General features: G+C 36.9%; 1 protein-coding gene across 1 annotated transcript; it reads left to right on the forward strand.

Annotated features, from left to right (window-relative positions):
• Positions 1 to 15826, forward strand: inpp5f (inositol polyphosphate-5-phosphatase F). The gene is made up of 20 exons (XM_066679503.1): positions 1 to 427; positions 4119 to 4199; positions 4988 to 5124; positions 6011 to 6139; positions 6242 to 6409; positions 6751 to 6807; positions 6907 to 7105; positions 7195 to 7374; positions 7596 to 7663; positions 7886 to 8010; positions 8402 to 8479; positions 8574 to 8694; positions 8785 to 8913; positions 9783 to 9900; positions 10004 to 10202; positions 10895 to 10966; positions 11052 to 11125; positions 11218 to 11346; positions 11492 to 11579; positions 11672 to 15826. Exons 1-20 carry the CDS (start codon positions 331 to 333, stop codon positions 12819 to 12821), a joined length of 3399 nt encoding a protein of 1132 aa, XP_066535600.1. The 5' UTR covers positions 1 to 330; the 3' UTR covers positions 12822 to 15826.
• Positions 15827 to 16120: the final 294 nt, after the last annotated feature.

Here is a 16120-nt window from a genome sequence, read left to right on the forward strand (position 1 = left end):
TAGCTGAGGCTGACACAGACAGGACACGACATGTCGCTAGGTTTTGGGAGCCGAAATGTCTTCGTTTAGCTCTGGGTGGAAACAGGGTTAATGTATAGTCAATAAATTAAACGCAAGGTCGACGCTAATCAAAGTATAAAAGACTAAGACCGGTAAATAAATTATGAGCTAACACTGACTGTCGAGGATAAACAGTGTAAAGTGGCGGTTATTTCTACTGGAGCGCGTTAGCTAGCTGATGTGTTCAGTTCGCTCAGCTTTTCGGGCCGAATGAGCTAGCGATAAATAGTTAGGTATCTGACATATTTTCGGGGTTGAGTTGTGGTCGACATGGAGCTGTTTCAGGCAAAAGACCATTATATTCTCCAGAGCGGCGACAACGCGTTGTGGTGCAGCAGGAAGGACGGATCCCTGGCTGTGAGACCCGGTGAGTTCAGCCTGAAGTTGGCTCCCTTTAAGATTTTTCCCGGTCCACCTTAAATGATGCGCCATTTAAGGAAGAACGGGGAATTGTAATGAGAAGCAGACGACAGACTTTATATGGGAAAGGATTAACGATGAACCGCTGTTGTGTTTTTAAATCTTGTGTTTGCAGCTGTCCAGCTAACTCCGAGTGTAGTGTTAGCCTGTAGCCTCCCTGCTTAAGTAATTTCATCAAACAAGCCGAACAGCTGGGTACGGTCAGACAGCACATTACCAACGTAGCAGAGATATAAGTTTACCTGTTTAGGCGTTACGTTTTTAATCGGTATTATAGTGCTTTCGTGTAAATCGGGACTGAACGATTTGAGGAACACCGGGTTTTACATCGACATTGAGATTATGTTTCATACGTTAAGGTCAAGTGTTGGATTGTATGAAGTTATCTTAAGCATTTGTTTTGGGTAAAAAGCTTAGTGAATCATATTGAAGCTGTATATTTCGCATCTGTGACTGTGAATTCTGAAATTTATACTTGGGGTATAAAATAAATAAGAACATTAATCACATTTTGAACTTATGGGATTTTACACCTTTCACTTAAGCTGAAGAGAAACGTAGATAAATTATTATTATTTATTTTAATGCAGCTCACCAAGAAACCAGCACATCCCTATTTCTGACTTGAGACTTTGATCGTGTTTTGCCAAACTGTCAGTTGTAATTATGACTTCACAACACAATGGGCGTTTGATCGCTTCTGATTGGTCCAGTTTATCTATAGGCAGTTCAGTCTCCTGATATTTGCATTCGATTTGCCTAAACACATATCTGTAACATCGAAACATGTTAAGACATATTTTGATCATATAGGCTATAATCTCATTTGCAGAACTTGCAGCCTGAATTCAACAGTGTTTCACATTTGAATTTAATATGAAGCAGACAAAATTTTGTGTGTGTAACATTTGTTTGTGTTGAAGTAAAATAAATAACAAAAATGTTATTATTTTTAGTAGGAGTAATGTTAGTAGTCAGTAGGTGTGCTCAGTTAAAACATCCGCTTCACTTTGAGTGCTTGCAGGTTGTAATGTGAGCTTTGTCAATCTAAAGTAGGGATGAAATATGCTTATATCATAATTATAGTTTTAAAATGTCAAGGCTTCAATTTATTATTAGCCTACACAATTAAGAACAGTGTCTTAAATTTTAAATATGGATATTTAGTCAATATAGTACAGAAATGGATCGGTCAGATGCAACAAATACTTTGTTGCAAATCAACCAGACCTTAAATGAAAAAGTGGCACTCTACAATGTATTGTAGATCTTTTTGGTTATGAAAGCTTAATTTATAGAAGATAATTTAGTTTAAATCACAATTAAAATATTGGTCTGAAAATCACAATTGTTTTATATATAATTTTCTCCAGATTGTCCAGCCCTAAGCTTAATGCAGATGTTTGAGAATTTAAAATGAACACTGTTCAGCAGCGCTCAGAGGATTTATGATCACTCTATGCCATAGTGGTTAAAATATTTCTCCATATGGGCAGGCATTCTATTTATTCTGGATCTTCTCATTTATAGGTCTAAGCTTAGTGCAGTAACGAATGAATTGTTTTTCATATCCTATATTACATCTTTATATATACATATATAAATTAAAGTCATTAAGGGATAATATTGTGCCAAAAATCTCTTTGAGAACAGACGTTTTGTTTAGTCATTTGATTTTTATTTATATGGTGCTTATCACAACAAAAAGCTATCACAATGCAGCTTTACAGAGGTCCAGGTCCAAGCCTCATTTGAACAAGCCAAGGGCTACAGTGGCAAGAATAAACTTCCTCAGAAACCTTGAGAGGAACCAAGGCTCAAAAGGGGAACCCATACTCCTCTGGTTGACACCGGAGAGTAGTGTTTCTTGTTTAAAACAGCTGCTCAGAGTTATGAGCTATGTGTTAAGACATTTGGGATTTAGAAAACACAAATCTGTGCAGTGTTTTTAAATAAGACACAGTTTTAATACTTCTCAGAAAGGCTGAAATTTTAATCAAGAAAGCAACTCTAAATGATGAAGCAAATACTAAAGAGGAAAACTGAATTCTGTAAGTATTTGTGGCACTAAATCATATATTATTATATCATATTTCTAAACTGAGATATGATCATACAAACTCCAGTATTGTTCCACACTTGAGCTGAGTCTTTTAACAGTATACAAATCACATTGTTTTTTTTTTTTCCTATTTGTTTTGTTTTGTTTTTAAAGTTCACAGAGAACTGATGTCAAGTCATCTTACAGCATCAGAATTATTCTCCTCAAGTAGTCCAGTTTTCATGCATCATTTTCCAGTCACATTTTTAAATGTGTTGCTTTCCAGGGTCTGCTGCTGTTACAGGGTCTGCTGTAAGTGGCTGGTGGGGGGACCTTGTGACAAAGGACATTAGGATATGAATGAGTAGGCTATGGTGTTAGCTGGCCTCTGCCATGTGTGTGCTTGTGCAACCAAGCTGAGCCGGTTAGGGTTGCAGCACTGTTTCATTATTTAATTGGAAAAGGGTTTCCACTCTTTGCATGGCTCATTGATAGAATTTCATTTGAAAAAATGTATGTGTCCTTTTGTACTAAAGTCAGAAAATCCCTTTGAAATGAAAATACAAAGTATATCTTCATTACGGATCATTATATTTTTCTCTCTCTCTCTCACATGTGGTGTGTCTATTTTCAAAAGATTTTATATTAACATGAAATACCCAAAAATAAACCTGAGTGAAGAACATTTGTTTAAATCAGTTCACTTGCCTTAAATTAATGTAATAAATATTGTTAATGGTAGCTAACACACATAAAGGTGTGGTCTGGTCTTAGCAGTTATGTTAACAAAGGTCAGGGTGAAATGCTTTAGTACGAGTTTTTAAAAACTGTAGTGCAACAGCCATTTTTGGTACAGCTGGGTTTTTTTTTATGTTGGTTCTTGAATGGGAGGGTGTGCATTTGGTGAAAATCTAAAATCTGTGTGTTTTACCTCAAAACCAATATAAAATAAGAAAAGATGTTTGGCAGTCCTCTAAGTGCTGACACAGTCACCCAGAAACCATTGGGTCAATCCATGGTGATGCCTCAGCCATATGAGATGGGTAGTTCAAGAGGGTCTTTGTGGGTCAGTAGGATGTCCCTCTCTCCTCTCTCTTTTAGATAGCACTTTCTAGAACATTTTCTAGTTCACTTAGAAAAGTTAATCAGGGGACAGTGTCATTCTGGCAAATTGTACTGGACTTGGGGCCCTTGTGTATATACCATTTATTTTTATCATTAGGAAGCCAAGCTTAGACTTATAATATGTGCATGATGCTGGCCTTCAGTATGACACAGGACTTCGGTTTGTCTAGGGCCATTTTATATAACAGCAGCAAAAGACAGCATTATGTAGTCTTGTAGATCTTTCACCAGAAAATCTGTACTGTAACAACAATATTGTATCATAATAATGTTTATTATATACATTTATGTATATTGCACACACAAAACAATATTATATTTCCTATGAAGATTTTGTATGCAGTAACATGTGAAATTTAATGTGTAATAAAGGTTTAGGACCTCTGTTGTCACATAGTTTACAGCAAGCTTATCTCTGAGGCAGATTACAGTACTTTTTTTCATCCACTGGCTATTCTGTTCTTTTTTCCAGCAACTGATCTCCTCTTAGCATGGAACCCTATATGTTTGGGACTAGTGGAAGGTGTTATTGGAAAAATACAACTTCATGCTGGTAAGTCAAACTCTAATACTCTAATGTAGAGTGTAAGCTTTGCTTCAGTAAAAGGAAAGCAAGGACAATGATTCAGACTGAATGAAAGGAAAGGTTTATGAATATGCTTTTCATCTCATTAACAACATTTAATGGAGAGTTTGTGTTAGTGTATTTGTAGTATTGACATGTATCAACACAAGCTCAGTAGAGCATGTAACTACGGATGATTATTATTCACACAGCATAAACATGATGCGTTATTAACTTATAGGAAGAGGTGGGCTTATTAAGGTCTTTAGGTTAGTCCTCAGTTGTGGACTTGTCTAAATATCTACTTGGATGATCACACACTGAATTTTGAGGTTAGAAGGCATGAGTTTCGTATCATTATGTAATGAGAAGTGAACCTCAGGGCCAACAAATGTTAACTTGAAATTGTGCATAGTAAGGCCAGAGTTCCTCTTCACAGTTCCAATGTGAGAATAGAGCAGAGAAACGATGCTGCTGGAGTTCAGTATTCTCTAAACGAGTCCCACTGGTTTGTTTATCCTGGCAATTACTGGCGCCTGGTTGTTTTATTTCTATTGCTGTATACAACTTCTGATCTTTGTGTTGTAAAGCCTTCACTAAACCTCCTAGAATTATCCTTGTAGACTTCAGTCTGTGAGAGTTGTCCTCATAGGAATGACTCATCACTGCTGGCTGGCAATCCCTTCCTGTAAGAAGGGGAAATGTACTGTCAACGTGTGAAGAATGTATGGAACTCTTGAGCCATGACGCACACCTTTCCCTTTCCCTCTGTTTAGACCTTCCGCTGGGCCTGATTCTGATCCGCCAGAAAGCACTGGTGGGCTTGTTGCCAGGAGAACACAAGGTGTACAAGATCACCAAGATAGCAGTCATTCCACTCTCAGAAGAAGAACCACAGGATCTGGAGTTAGAGGTGAGGAACAGGGAAAAGTATGAAGACCTTACAATAATAAGCAGGATACAATTTGTATTTTTTTTTCATGGAATTTACATTTTTCTATTCATAAGTAGGAGGAAACCCTCACATATGCCATACTGTTTTTAAATTTTCTCTCTATATTTGAGGTTTACATTTTTTTTTCCTTCCTTCCCATTTATGGTAATAGAAATCAACTTTAGGATTCTTTCTGACATCACAAGAATCTCCTCCCTCATTCCCTGTTTATAGTGATAGTCTGAATTACGTACAGATAGAAGACATTTGTCAAAATGTGTCTTAAGTAGAGTAACTTCATATCAGTTTATGTTAGGTTATTTAGAGGATGAGAGGTAGTGTGTGTCTGTCTCAAAGGTCCCAGCAGAGGAAGCAAGATGTTTCTAAGGTGTCAGTCTCAGGAGAGCCTCTTGGAATGAAAGAGATGGTTTACTCATGTAAGTGAAGCAGCTCAAGACCCGTAAGGAACAGTCATTCTCTTGGTATGCTCTCAGCTTTTCAGGCACATACCACAGAATGATTATTCTGATATGTAGCAAGGATAGTCTTATCTCTGGATAGTCTTAACTATAGTGTTTATCTCAGTGACTGATATAAATGAACATTCAGAACAGATTTAGATCAAATGTTTATAATGTTGCTGTGTAGCACCTTAAGGCACTTTGATATGTCTGTCGGTTTTCCAGTAACACGTACCTTTTTGTAAACCACTTAGCATCCTCAAGCCAATGTAAATATATAGAATGTATCATTAATATTGTGTGCTGTGCTGTGTTCCATGTTCTGTGCGTGAAATATATAACAGATTTATTGTTACTAAAGGAGTCAGAATTATTTTCATTCTGTTCTGTTTACTTGCTCTTAGCTTTGTAAGAAGCACCACTTTGGGATAAACAAACCAGAGAAAATCACTCAGTCTCCAGATGACACCAAGTTCTTACTGAAGACTCTGAGTCAGATCAAGTCTAATGTTGCTGTTCCCATGAAGAAAAAGGTTAATGGATAATTTTATCCAATATTAATGTTGGATAAATGCTACGTTTTGTTTTTAATTAGATTTATCATAATTTTTACATTCATCCCTCTGCCTTTTTAGGTTAAAGAGAATAAGGAAAAGGAACGTCTAGAGCGGAGACTGCTAGATGAGTTGTATAAGATATTTATGGACTCTGACTCCTTTTACTACAGCCCAACTTATGATCTTACAAACAGTGTCCAAAGACAGGGTGCATCAGAGAATTCAGATCTGCCGCTGTGGAAACGGGTAAGGGGATGGTCTGACCTAGAAAGAAGCAGGATGTTGTGGTTGAAAAAGCACTGAAAAAATATTCTTAACCTGAATAGAAACTTCCAATGTAGATTTAGATCATAAAATGTCTCTTTATTATTTGATATTAGATGTTTTTACTTTTTTTTTGCTGACTGGCTGAAAAGTAAATTTAGTGTAAAATGACATAATTTAAATGATTGAGTCAAAAGAAAGTTAGTCGTAGCCTCAAAGCTCTAGTTGTGGTTAAGACCAGTATAAAGTATTCAGTTCCTGTAAATACTATAAAAAGTATTGCTTTTCTACAGAGGTATGAAATATTTTACTTGTCCCTCCAGGTGGATGACCGCTTCTTTTGGAACAAATATATGATACAGGACCTAATAAACCTGCAGGTGGGAAATGCCACAGTTAAATGCCAATTTGCTTTTCTATATAATCAGTCCTCGAAAATGAACAGTTGTTAGCCAATCTATTAAATGATTGTTTTGCAGGTTCCTCAGGTGGACTTCTGGGTTATTCCCATAATCCAGGGCTTTGTGCAGGTGGAGGAACTTGTGGTGAACTACAATGAGAGTCCAGATGAGGAAAAGAGCAGCCCTGACACCCCACCACAGGAGCATACCTGTGTTGATGACATACATCCCCGCTTCACAGTGGCCCTCATTTCCAGACGGAGCCGCCACCGTGCAGGTAGAATTTCAAAACATTTTAAATGTGTTGTCTCTTTATTGTTTAGAATTGTAAGGTGGTCATGAGTAACTTAATCTTTCCCATTAAAGGTATGCGGTACAAACGCAGAGGAGTGGACACTGAAGGACATGTGGCAAATTATGTGGAGACAGAACAGCTAATCCATGTGCATAGTCACACACTCTCGTTTGTGCAGACACGAGGGTCTGTCCCGGTGTTCTGGAGCCAAGTTGGGTATCGCTACAATCCCAGACCCCGTCTGGAAAAAGGTAGGGTGTGGCCTTATAATGCAAAATCTCTAGTTGTGTGGTGTAGTGAATTTTACAACTAGAAAATTTCAGATTTGTGGCTATATAGAGTGGCTTTTTTTGTGAAATCACTGTGGACTGAAGCAGTTAATTTATTTTCAAGATGACAGCTTATTTAAGGGGCCCTTAATTGCAGGTTTTGAACCTTTTTAAATGACATTTGTCTCACAATTATTTTGCAGGAGAAAAGGAAACAATTCCCTACTTTGGCTTCCACTTTGAAGAGCAACTTAAGATTTATAAAAAGCAGGTAAGATTTACTGCAGTATAACAGTGTACTAGAAAGTATTGGAGATTATTAACAGCAGTAGTCTGAATATTTATTTACTTATATATAAATTTACCATTTTTATTCTATTATTTATTTGTTCCGTTTTAATTTTTTTAATCCGTTTTGTTACCTTTTGTGAACTATCATACATTTCTTTCTTCTTCATCTATTCTGTACTAAGCAATTACAATATTTCACTAGGTCATCATCAATCTAGTGGACCAAAATGGGCGTGAGAAGCTGATTGGGGATGCATATCTTAAACAAGTTCTTCTTTACAACAACCCCAACTTAACCTATGTTTCATTTGACTTCCATGAGCATTGGTAAGAGCATATAAAGAAATTTGTGACATGTATCTCCCCCATCAATAAAAAGCCATGTGAAAATTTGTGCTGATGAAATAAACAATTATAAAACTGTTAACAGTGTAATAGATTTGCTGAAATTTAATGAGCTTCTGATTTGTACTGAATGGCTGAATCAGCCATATTTACTGCAGCTTATATATATATATATATATATATATATATATATATATATATATATATATATATATATATATATATATATATATATATATATACAAAACATAGAAACAACTTAGATTCCATTAGATACATATGGGACGTGAATAGAATAAAATGAAGATGCTGATGATCTTTAGATGAATGAGCATGGAAATGTGGGCTAGTGATTTGTCTTCTCTTTCCTCAGTCGAGGGATGAAGTTTGAAAATGTGCAGATACTCACTGATGCCATTTCTGATATCATCACAGAAATGCGTTGGGGCTGGTGAGTATTCTGGCCTAATATGTTGGTATCCAATTGCGTGGTTTACTATGTTAACTACAAAGCAGATTAAACATGACTTTTAAACTGCCAATAGGGTGGACCAGGCAGGAGTCATCTGCACACAAGAGGGCATTTTCCGAGTCAACTGCATGGACTGCCTTGACAGGACCAATGTAGTACAAGCTGCTGTTGCACGTGTAGTCATGGAAAAACAGGTATGCACAACTAACTCTTTTATAAGGAGTTAAGATGGTTATTGTGCTCAACTTAATATTTCTGAGCCAACTGTTTTGCATTTATTCTAGTTAAAAAAGCTTGGTGTGATGCCTCCTGAACAGCCACTGCCCCTCAAATGTTATAGGATTTACCAGATGATGTGGGCTAACAATGGTGATACGATCAGCCGCCAGTATGCTGGCACAGCTGCCTTGAAGGTAATTCTTGGGAATGACGGGATTCTGTTTATCATATTGCGTTATATATGTATCCTCATACAATTTTTAGCTTAAAGCAGGCATATAAATGTAAGCTTTTGACAATCTATGGCAGGGGTGTCAAACCAAATCCACGGAGGGCCGTGTGGGTGCAGGTGGTCTTTTCAACCACGCAAAAGCCCCACACTAGTGAAAGTCAAGATCTATTGATTATATCCAATGATTAAAAACAGGTGGAATGAGGTGTGGCTTCTGCGTGGTTGGAAAGAAAACCTGCACCCACACGGCCCTCCGTGGATTTGGTTTGACACCCCTGATCTATGGGGTATTACATAGAACAGTATTTCTCAGTTTATTCAGAAACCTTAAACGTCAAATCAGATATGTCCAATAATAAAAGAGCTGAGTGACCTGTCTCATGGACAGTCCTCAATTCTGGGTGTAAGATATATTTAGCTAATTTATAAATATTTTTGTGTGGAACAACCCCCTGGTGATACCCAATCATATGTCTTTAAAGTTTTGTGTCTTTTTTTTTTCTGACTTTTCTGAGATTAATTTGATTAGGTTAATTCTGAAAAAACAGCTGTTGGCAATGTCCTTGATAAAAAATAATATAAAGAAAAATGTAAATAATTTTGAATATTTATTACATAAACGTTCATTTCTAAAGAAAACATGTGCAGCTCTGCTGTGCCGTGATAACCTTTTTACTATTTGATCAAATTAAATAAATAAATAATCGCCTTTAAATTTTACTCCATGTCTGTGTTACTTCCCATTACCTTATGAAACCAAAACAATCTAGCAGTGACTAGTTATTGGTAGTTTGTGTGTGGAGTCATTGTGGAATTAAAATGGCTGTGCAGGGGGATTTCACACGGACAGGAGAGCGGAAACTGGCCGGAGTGATGAAGGATGGTGTGAACTCAGCTAATCGCTACTATCTGAACCGCTTCCGCGATGCATACAGACAGGCTGTCATTGGTGAGACTTATTTACTCTATATTTACTCTGGCTTTACTGAGCATGCCTATTGAATACTGTGTATTTGGCTCACTTGGTCAGCCTTTTTTTTTGTTCTCTGCAGACCTTATGATGGGCCTACCTGTGACTGAGGACCTTTACTCCATCTTTAGCAAAGAAAAGGAACACGAGGAGAAAGAGAAGGAGAGTCAGAGGGGAGCACAAGAGCAGGTCAGCCTCCTTCTGCAGACATACATGCAGCTCCTGCTGCCAGATGATGAGAAGTTCCATGGTGGCTGGGCCCTCATTGACTGTGACCCCAGGTAAGACAGGTCCACATCACAAACACTTTCTTTTTATTTATGTTTGTTTGTATACACGAATGTTTAGGATTGACAACATAGCAAACATAGCAGGCTTTTTTGTTGTTTTTGTTAAACGTTTTTATTATATATGATTTAAAGAAGACTTACAGACTCATTTATTTAGTTTTTTTTAATCCTGTTTGTTAAAAACCTTGACCAAAAAGAGACACTGAAAAAATCAAGTTCATAAATCCTTTTGAATGTCACAGTGAATACACTTTGTGTACTCTCCCTCTTCCAGTGTATTGTCAATGGCACAAAGGTACCTCTGTACTTGTATTTCCTGTTTTCATGGTCTTTTAACTACTTGGGTGAGGGAGTTTCCTCAAATCTTTGATCATCTAGTTGGTCCAAATTATGCTTAATGCTAAATTACTTTAAACTTACCAGCTGTTGGCCAAGGGGTTTGGACCTTCTTCTGTACTTACAGTTCACCCATATTATGACCTGAGATTCTTACTCAGTTGAGATTTCACACACAGTATACCACAGTATATCCACTTGTGTCAAATGCTTCTCAGGTTAGAATGTGGCTCCTACCTACTGGTTCTTTTGGTATTATATGACAAGACATCGAATACATTTCTGCACTGTAATTTTAGTTTCTCACAGTTGCTAATTTATTATTTTTTTTGTTTGTTTCTAAATAGCCTTATTGATGCAACACACAAAGACGTGGACGTTCTTTTACTGCTGTCCAACTCTGCATATTATGTTGCTTAGTAAGTGTCTACCTTATTTCTGAAAACCTTTAATGACAAATTTAGCTTCTCTAGGATATATTACATATCTTATTTTATGTTTCAGCTATGACGAGGAAGCGGATAGAGTTAATCAGTACCAGCGTCTCAATTTAGATGGTTTGGAAAAAATTGAAATAGGTATGAGGGTCTATGTTTTCTTAGGCTATATATTTCCTATTTATTTAAACATTTTATTAATGTTACAGAAATATCATGTTTTTTAAATTAAGGCCCAGAACCCACCCTCTTTGGCAAACCCAAATACTGCTGCATGAGACTGCATTACAGAAATGAGGAGACAAGTGGATACTTCCACACCTTGAGAGCTGTCACACGAAACCCAGAAGATGATGGAAAAGGTAGGAGACTTTAAAGCATTGGTGACTTGTGAATTGTTTTAAATAATGCTGCTGTGTAGGTGTTTAACATAGTTGTAAATATGTTTCAAATTACTAGTTATTCTAAAGTGTATTTGATTTATCGATTGATTGATTTACATTTCAGACACACTACAGTGCATAGCAGAGATGCTGCGCTTAACTAAACAGGCCATGGGGCTTGACGTTCCTGTAATAGAGAAGAGATTGGAAAGGTTAGACCATTTTTCCACCTGATCATTCTGAAGTAAACAATGATTAGATGTCTGACAACTTCACACATTTTTTTTTTGCTTTCTTTTTTCAGGAAACACAGTAAACCACATGAAGACATCATGGGCATACAAGGAAAAGCCACTGAGCAAATCCTTGGCTCAGGTTTAGCTCAGGGCAAAAGTTTCCTCATGAATAAGTTTTCATCCTTAAATCAGAAAGTAAAGCAGACAAAAACCAATGTAAACATTGGTAACTTCAAGCCTCTTGGACGCCTAGGGCCGTTTTCCAAGCCAGAAGTGAAAGTGAACTTCTTAAAGCCCAACATGCGTGTGAACCTCTGGAAGTCAGACAGTAGTTTAGAGACTTCTGATGGAAACCCAGGTTCAGTAGCCATTAAAGACCTTCGTGAAGAACGTTCAGATGTGGAGGCCGCTTCTGATTCTGACTCTTACAACTCAGATGAGCAGCCATGTGCCGGCTCCCTGGAAAACATAGACTATGTGCTCCCAAGCTGTGGGATAGTGGCATCTGCCCCTCGACTTGGTAGTCGCTCTCAGTCAATTGGAAGTGTGGAACTTGCAATACCCTCTATTATTCGTGTCACAGGCTGTGAGAACAAGGAGGAGGACAATCTATTAGTTGGCCAAAGTGCACAGTCCCCTGGGGCAGCCTCTGTGGCAGAGGAAGCTATTTTAATTGATTTTGAAACACCTATTGATGCTTACTGCCAACAGTTTGTCCAAGATGCCCAGATCAAACCGATAGAAGTGTTTGAGGAACATCCACTACTGCCATCAAATCCACCGGCATCTCAGGATCCGAAAGCCACGTCAACTTCAAGCGCAAAATTAGATTCCTCAGTCTCTGAGCAGAATCAGCTTCCTCGTCCCTCGCAACTTGATGTAGAGCCTTCAGTTCCCGGGGGAAACCTGCTCACTGTCCACCCCCCAGGATCTGCTGCATCATGCAGCTCACAGAAGAGCCTTGGCTCCCAGGTGGAAGGCAGTCTAGGACCTTCTCCAGCAGAAAGCAGTGAAAGTCGTGTTGTGTCTCCTTTTGCGAAGATCAAGAGCTCTATGGTGCAGGTGGCTAGCATGACACAGGCGGGACTCACCCAAGGTATCAACTTTGCTGTAGCTAAAGTTCAGAAAAGTCCAGAGCCAGAAGCTGTAAATGAAGTGCAGGAGAGTGAATTGCGAGCAATGTTTACACAGTGCCAGACTAGGATAATTCAGATATAGTATGTTTGTTTTGGCCTTGTGCCGACGTGTTTTTAGTGTAGAATGTGACTTCCAGCACAGTAGCAGTAGCATAAGCTTGCACAACAAAGTGTAAGGAAACATCCCTATTCCCAACCCTATCAACTAAGATCCTTACTCCTTAATTTTCCTCTAGTTAATCAAACTGACGTTTACAGCTACTGTCGCGTGGTATATAGTTCACCTAAACTGAAACTGACTGTGCCCTTATAAAATCCTTAACATTCATATGTTACTGGTTTTGCATGTAGAGAAAGCTGTTATTAGATAGATTGAGTCAAGGTGGTTTTATTGCATGTCAGAGGATAAGAGTTAAATTTGTCACGTGACACTTGCTGTGCAGTGCACTTCTTTGCATCATTAAGTGTTGTAGATATAGCCGCAACATGTAGTAAAATAGCCAGATCCTAATATCTATTCAATGGGCAGCTCAGTATTAGAGATTAGGGGGAAAAAAACAAAAGGACCCAAAACCTATAGTTAAGAAAATCTTTGTTGTGGTGTATGTCAATAGAAATGTACCAAAGTAGCAACAGAATACTAGGTTATAATCTATGGTAATATAATGCTGTCCAGTATGTAATTAGCATAATATGAAAGTACTGTATAAGTCTCCTGAAGTTGAACCCTCCATTTTAATATATTTAGACAGATGGAATATATTTATGTAAGTTTGTTTATTGTGATGATTGAAAAAAAAAATCACTTCAGATAGACACTTGAAGAACCTCAAAATCATTGCTGACATTTCTTTATGCATTAGAGGTTGCATTAGAAATATCATGCTTAAAGGTACAATAAGTATAAATTCCATTAAAACTTGACTTGTGTTTAAGGCAACTGTTATTTATTGTTTCTAAACATGAAGTGGGGTTTTGGCAGATAAAATGTCAAGGCTTAAAACAGATTATGAGTGGAAAACTACCTTTTTATTCTACCGTGGGTGATATTGTGCTGTATGAAATACATGTTACTTCAAGCAAAGTTCATTGTAAATCTTTAACTTATTGTACCTTTAACCTTATCATATTACATTAGGTGGGGAAAATATTTATTAGAAAAATACCTTTTATTTCTGGACTATACAAGTGACCTGTTATGTTTATTTTTTATTTCGAAGAAATGCATTAGGATATTGGAAAAGTGGTCAATGTCTTGAAATATCCTAGTGTACAATTTTCTGCTCATCCAAAGGGTTAACGTCTATTTGCAAGAAAACCTGCATCAAATACTTTCCTGAGTATTTGTGTGGTAAATACACTTTTGCATTCAAGCAAGGAAATTGACTCAAAAGTCCATGTACTTGGATAAACAGTAGCTGAACTAACAGGAGATACATATAAACACATACATACAGGTATTTGATGCAGGTCAGATGCAAGGAGCCCTGGCCAAACATAAATATATATATATATACATATATATAAAAAAAATAAAACACTGTAAAATGCTTTTTGCACTCTTAAATATCAAGAGTAAGCCTTATCAGAATATTAAGTGCAGGTATTTTTGACACATCTACCTTCATATTAAATGTTGAAAACTGTTTTCATTCAGGTTATATTTTGCTGGGTCTGCAGTGTACTAATTTCCAGTTTATGCCACGTCAATATGTTCATAGATGTTTTGATGCTCAGGCTTGAGATCAGACCATTTAGAGTGTTTCAGTTGATCTGAACATGGGTAATATCAGAATGTTACCTGGGGGCCACATTAGCATCATATTAAATGTCTATTTACTTTGACAATCCCAGGTTAATGATGTATTGCTTGATAAAGTAATGTTACAAAGTTCAATAATCCACGGATTGAGTATAGCGTATTGTTAGTTAAAAAAATGAGGCTAGCTTCTTTCCTATGACCATTGTCAGAACAAATGCTGCCTCATGAATTAAAATGTTTTCTAGCCCAAAGAAGCATGTGTAGATTTAAAAAGGCTTCAAGGCCAGCCTTCTGTACAGAATGTGAGAATCGATGCCTCAAAAGCACCTTTTTTTTAAATATATATTTTATTGTATGGCGCTTTTGAGTCATTATTATTGTGTAAGTTGTGGCCAAAGAGACAAAATACGATTCACTTTATTTGATCAAAGACCTGCTCTTCACATGGTCATCTCAAGCCTGAGACACAAATATTTCAGAAGAGGGTGGATGTGTCTCTTTTTTTATAAACATCTTTTAAACTGCAGTTTTAGTTTCTGCTCAGTTGCTGTGTGGAGCTTAATTTTTCATATATTCTTTTACTTACCGTGTAAGTAAATATAATCCACTCCTCACTTCCAAACCTGATAAATGGTACATCATTCGGATGCCTGCTAAAATTGGCATCATATAAACTTTAATATTTTGAATATAATGCCATTTTGATTATATGTATGTTGGGCAAATGGGTTTGGGATGTAGGCCTTTTTTAAGCATGCACTGGACTGGAAGCTATTCTGGAAACTTAAAACATTCATACAATGAAGAGGTACATACATTTTAAATCTTCCAAGGAGCATTAATGTGTAAATAAGCATTCCTCTTGTTGGTGTTTAGCTTTTTTTTTCCCTTGTACTTTTATTTGTGGTGCATTTTTCCCTATGCATACAGGCTTGCACTTTTTTTTGTTTTTGTTCCCTAGAGTTGCTGAAAAATGGACAATTATTTTGACACAAAGTGCTTTTGAAACCTCATTTTATTTGCCATTGTCATTCATTTAATTGACACGTCTTATGACTTAAATGTTTTTTCAGTTCTGTATTGTTAAGTGTAATTTAATTGCACAGCATTTAAGCATACTTTCCAGTATCTTCCCATGTCTGTTTGAGTGATGACCTCTTCCACATATTTGTAAGATGTGTCCATTTAATGTACCCAGAATTCCATTGTATTGTATATTAACCTATTTATTCTTAAAAGTTATTCATAGTCTTTATTCCCTGTGTTTGCTAATAACATTAACTGTGTAAAACTGCTGTATTTTAAAATGTTATGGGACATATCTGGGAAGCTCTTTAAGTAAATAATTAAAAGAAAATTGATTTCAGATCTTGTTTCCCTGGACCTGATGAAATAGATTGACTTTAATTTACATTTTATAAATATTTAAAATTTTCCAAATACCAGTAAAGGAAGCCTTACACTGTAACACTGCTTCCCTGATCTGACACACCAACCTAATGAAGGGCTTCACTGTCACGCAATGAACTAGACTAGGTGTGACATGTTAGGAAAACACTTCAGGGTGCAGTTATCATAGGTGCAGACCCACAGCAAAAAGTAGGTGTGTAAAGAGAAGC

Source organism: Hoplias malabaricus, chromosome 8, assembly GCF_029633855.1.
Source record: "Hoplias malabaricus isolate fHopMal1 chromosome 8, fHopMal1.hap1, whole genome shotgun sequence".
NCBI classification, from domain to species: Eukaryota; Metazoa; Chordata; class Actinopteri; order Characiformes; family Erythrinidae; genus Hoplias; species Hoplias malabaricus.

What these genes read in the sequence shown, in the direction of transcription:
- inpp5f (XM_066679503.1), top strand. Translation starts at nt 331, where the DNA reads ATGGAGCTGTTTCAGGCAAAAGACCATTATATTCTCCAGAGCGGCGAC. An exon ending in ACGGAGCCGCCACCGTGCAG is followed by an intron (nt 7,106 to 7,194) that starts GTAGAATTTCAA and finishes TTCCCATTAAAG; the next exon opens with GTATGCGGTACAAACGCAGA. An exon ending in ATACAGACAGGCTGTCATTG is followed by an intron (nt 9,901 to 10,003) that starts GTGAGACTTATT and finishes TGTTCTCTGCAG; the next exon opens with ACCTTATGATGGGCCTACCT.